The 4,993-nt window shown below is 36.1% G+C and overlaps 1 protein-coding gene across 1 annotated transcript in view; it reads left to right on the top strand.

The window, feature by feature from the left end:
• Positions 1-1,355, top strand: part of LOC113803351 (uncharacterized) — a 10,050-nt gene extending 8,695 nt beyond the window's left edge. Inside the window, exon 2 of the mRNA XM_027354131.2 lies at positions 1-1,355. This exon is cut by the window's left edge and continues 377 nt beyond it. Within this exon, the coding sequence (XP_027209932.2) occupies positions 1-1,241 (1,241 nt within the window). The 3' untranslated portion in view covers positions 1,242-1,355.
• Positions 1,356-4,993: the final 3,638 nt, after the last annotated feature.

Raw genomic sequence — 4,993 nt, forward strand, 5'->3', positions numbered from 1 at the left:
CTGATGCGAGGGATTCTGATAAACTTTCTTTTATTTGGGAGAATGTAGGCTGGCCAGAAGGGGCGAAAGCTAATGTAAAAGCATTTTCTTCCATGTCATTCCAAGCACCTCTATGTTCAGAGCCAATAAAGTCGCACCAGAGTGGAGGTGAAGAGAGAACAAAGTTGTCCAATTCCAAGAACTATATATATTGCTACACTTGCGAAAAACTAGTGAAAAGGAAAAATGTTCCTAAACATCTCTTGTTTGGGAAAGCCCAGTGTACAGAGTGCAAAGTGATGTTTATAAACTGCTCCAACTTTAAAGAAATAACTACTGCGTCTACCAGCCATACCATGTGCAAACATAACCTATGTTATCTCCATGATCCATTTAAGCTTCTGAAAGCCAGATTGATAGATGACATAACACCCTCTGGCAGTCCAGCAGATGAGAAACATATTCTCAAGAAAATTTCATCATATATAAGAGAACTGGACATGTTGAAGCTAAGACCACCATGGAATTCAGCAATACTAAGATGCAGGGAGAAGTTGGGTCGAAGCCCTAAGAAAAAATCTGGTACCGTAACCTCGCACAAGCCCGAGAGACCACAGCACGAGGAAAACAAAACGAAACTAGAAGTATTGAAGCTGAAGGACACTATTCCAGAGTATAGTACCAGTGGTAGGCAGTGTCACAAGGAAGAGCAACTGCCAGGTGTCTTAAATAGGGAAGATGCGGAGCCAGAAGAGATCCTACTTACCCAGTCCTACAATCTTCAACATCTAGAAGAAATGGTAGAGTACCAGGTGGCTCAAGACTACTGCAACTCTGAGGTGGAGAAAAAGAAAAATCCAACCAAGATCCCTAGTAAACCGAAACCAAAGTCCAAAATGAAACGAAAAAAGACAAGTCGAAGCATTGAACGAACCACTACAAAAGACATTCCACTCCAGCCACTAGCAAATCCACAGAAGAAAAATGCGAATTTGAGATTTGTCAAGACACCTGAAGATGGCTATTACTATGTGGTTAAGAAAGCAATTGAAGAATGCCCTATGTGCTACATGGAGCTCTGCCCTTCCAGGTTCTCTGTGAATGTGGTCACCTTCCTTATGACAACAGTATGCCCTGGTTGCAATCTTACAATATATTTTGTTCAGGAACCCCCAAAAGGTGAAGCCCCAACTGTAGCCATTGTGACTGAACCAGTTCCTCAGCCTTCTTTACAAGACAAGAGAAATGCAAAGAAGACTTAGTTAAAAGGGCACGTCAGCTCTTACTCAATTGTTTTTCCCTCAGGACTGTCAAGAGGTCTCCATAATACAAAGTTTAATACAAAGGTTCTTTTTTATTAAAGATTTTATTAAGAATGTGTTTATCATATTCCTTGTCCAGTTTATTTACACGAGAAATTGGATCAAAACCTGTACACAACCATACCAGAAAATGTAAGCAAAGAAATTACAGGGTCACAAAATGAATACATGGACTTCAAGCCCAATTCAGGCAACAATGCCTGAACATTAGAGCCATATGGAATGTATGTTTTATACTGTTTGAAATCTGCATATTCAGCGGCTAATCGAAAGCAATTCAATTCGATTGAAGGAACAAACTCCATACATAGAACAAATAATATGCTGTCTACCTGTGGACACTTCTCAGGGACACCTAAATTTTACACATGAATCGACTTTAGCTCTAACTGGCTCACAACAGTGAATGTGATCCAGATTGCGTTAGCCAGGTAGCACAGACGGCAACGGTTGATGTGACAAGTCCTGTTATTACTTTAAAATTCTGCTCACGTAAATTGACTTTTAGTTGTTGAGTAAAAAAAAATGTAGCAAATCTGGGAAGACAAACCGTTCGACGGCAACAATAATATCTTTATTGTAGCAAAAGAATATACTTATGCACTTTTATAAACTTTTACTACGACTCTCAGTAAATTTTCCCCTGAGGAACCACAGGACCATCACTGAAAGAAGACAAAATATCAGCTGAACCTTCCACAACATGCAGGCCACGGGAAGGGAAGAGTCCCTTTCTCGACAACACGCCATCATCCTTCGATCCAGCGCAAAGGCACTGTAGTGGACGGAACTTAACTATTCTTATACTATTACCACATTGTACATAGTAGCGCTCACTGGCACCACGTTAGTACATACGGGAACGGGGTGTTCATTGGGAGAAGGCAATGTGTGAGAGATGTGTACGAATGGTGTGATGTAAAGTGTAAAAAGTGTATGAACCAGCAAGACAAGGTAAACGTAACCAGAGCTGGGAGGACGAGCATGGGAATTCCACCACGTGTAAAGGATTTCGGACAAGGCTATTTTTTTAGTAGATACTCCTTCCAGGTAAATCAGCAAGCAACTTGATATTCTCTTCCAGGTAAATCAACTTTACGTTACTCTTCCAGACACACCAACTTTAAAAAAACTTGCACGAGTTTTGAAAAAAGAAAATGACAGATGATTCTAAATCATTTCATTATAAAGCGATAAAAAAAAAAAAAATAAAAAGGAACACTTTCATAAAACAAAATTACACAGAAACTGAAGGGACGGGGACTAGTCCCTTTTAAAAAGAGAACTTTAAAACTTAGAAACGTTCAAAAGAACTTAACATACAAAAAAAAAAAAAAAAAAAAAAAATAGAATCCGCACACTTGACTTCAAAAGGAAAATCACATGAATGATAAAAGAGCACCAGCCTTTGGTTCATAGCCCGAGCATGTATAAGTCTCTAGATGAATACTTTGCCACTTAAAAGCACATTTCTCACGACCACTTTACCTTACATGCAGCAGAATATCACCAATAAAAGAAATCCTCAAGATAAAAAAGGGGAAGGGCCGCGAACCTATGGTGCCCCCTGCCTCAGTCTACAGCAACTGGCGTGAAAAAGTGGGAAACACCTAATTATACACCTGTGATCCAAGGAACACAGGTAGCAAGGTATAAATGTTTATCAAAGTTTCTTAATAGATTCTTTTAATGAAAAAGACTTTTATGACTGATTTTAAATACGCATTGCTTTAATATAAAAGCCATAAAAAAGAAACTACTTAAAAATAAAAATAACTTGATTTTAAAAAAGTACTTATTAAAAGAAAACAGCCAAAGCTTTGGTATAATTACATTTTTCATTCCTTTTCAAGTTCTCATCTATTTTTCTTTAAAGACGGTGCTCTATGCTTAGAAGAGTGGCAGGGTTTACTAAAACGAGTTAACATCCTCGCACTTTAGTAAAAACGAGATTTATTTTTAAAAAATAATAAAAGTATATACAGGCACGTCTACGCCTCCTGGCTATGGTCCGTGGGTGCTCCCCTCTTTCTTGAGAGGTAACTTCATATTACATTATCATATTTTTTCCCCTCTAAATGTTGACCTGCAACAATCATGCCTAAAATTCAAGCTTGTATCAATATTTCGTATGTGCTGATATAGCCATATAGCGATTTTTTCTACAAGCTTTTGGGTATGTTTAAAAAGGGCAGGAAAAAATTCTTTACGTTAAAAAGAAAACTGTATATAAAGGTCTTTTGAATGGTCTCTCAATACACATTTCAGCTGAATATCTGGTTATACTGGAAGGACAGATTCCGATACTACCTTTTTATCTAATGAATATGTGCTACCCCCTATACTAAAAGAATGTCAATAACTGATATATACATTTATGCCGAAAGTTCACGAATTATTTGCGATTTTTTTCTGAACGCATTCTGTTGAAATCTATGTTTTTTTTTCTCTCTCTCCTTCTGTCTCTTCGCTTATGTTACGCAGTGTTAATCCTTACACAGAAAATAATTTCCTTTGTACCACCGGACTGGGCATGCTTAATACCTACACACCGTGAGAAGATAAAATCTGAGTTTTTGAGTTTTGCTCATTTGGTGTATTTCTTACACAAACTAATCGGTATAGTGCTATATGGGTCCTGAATTGGGGGTATGGCGCAAATTGTTAAAACCTACACAAAAGTACGAGTAACATAAAAAGGAAACTGACTGGTCCCTTATCCATAGACACTATCGGCAAATTAGAGGCTTACAACCTTCCCCTGGGGGCGCGCATGTATACATATATCTAAAGAGCAAACAGGAGATTCAGACATTACTAGATATCCAGTAATCTACTCAAGGTCTATGTATGCATGTACGTATGCATGCGTGCTACCATCATTTAAGACAAACACACACTCAACTGATGATAATGATTAAAAGTTCTTTCACTTTAGTTGATATGTGTGTGAGGATGGTGTTACTGAAAATATATGATGCAGTATCTAAATTGATAGCTACGGCATTTATAATTAGGCTATTCAGAAAGAACGGAAATTAGTGAAGCTAACAAAACTTAAAGGAAAAGTACAGATGTGATTTCATTTAGTCGTATATTAGGAATACTGAATGAACTCCTGGAGTCCCGTAAGTTTTAGTTTTAGGACCTCTGCTGTTTTGAAAACGTTTAGTGCAAAGGTGTATACACAGGCAGTTTGTTCATTATTATCATTATCATCATTAGTAGAAGCATTCATATTATTAGTAATAGATGTAGTAGTGTCATTAACAAAAAAAAAAAAAAAAAAGCCCTTCTCAAGATATGGTGAAAAACACACTCGAGTACTCCATTGCAAATGTTATAGGTACTTCATATATATATATATATATATATATATATATATATATATATATATATATATATATATTAACAATCATAATGAAAAATAATAAAGTAAGCTACAGTGAAATGAATGAAACATGAATCCAGTAAAAAGATTCATGCTTCACAAATCCTCATCGTAAATGAACCACTTTTAGGCCCACTGTAAAATGACGCACAGAATACCCGCAGTTTGTGTCATATATATATATATATATATATATATATATATATATATATATATATATATATATATATATATATATATATATATATATATACATATATATATATATATATATATATATATATATATATATATCTGTGTG

The sequence above is a fragment of the Penaeus vannamei genome, chromosome 37, assembly GCF_042767895.1.
Source record: "Penaeus vannamei isolate JL-2024 chromosome 37, ASM4276789v1, whole genome shotgun sequence".
NCBI classification, from domain to species: domain Eukaryota; kingdom Metazoa; phylum Arthropoda; class Malacostraca; order Decapoda; family Penaeidae; genus Penaeus; species Penaeus vannamei.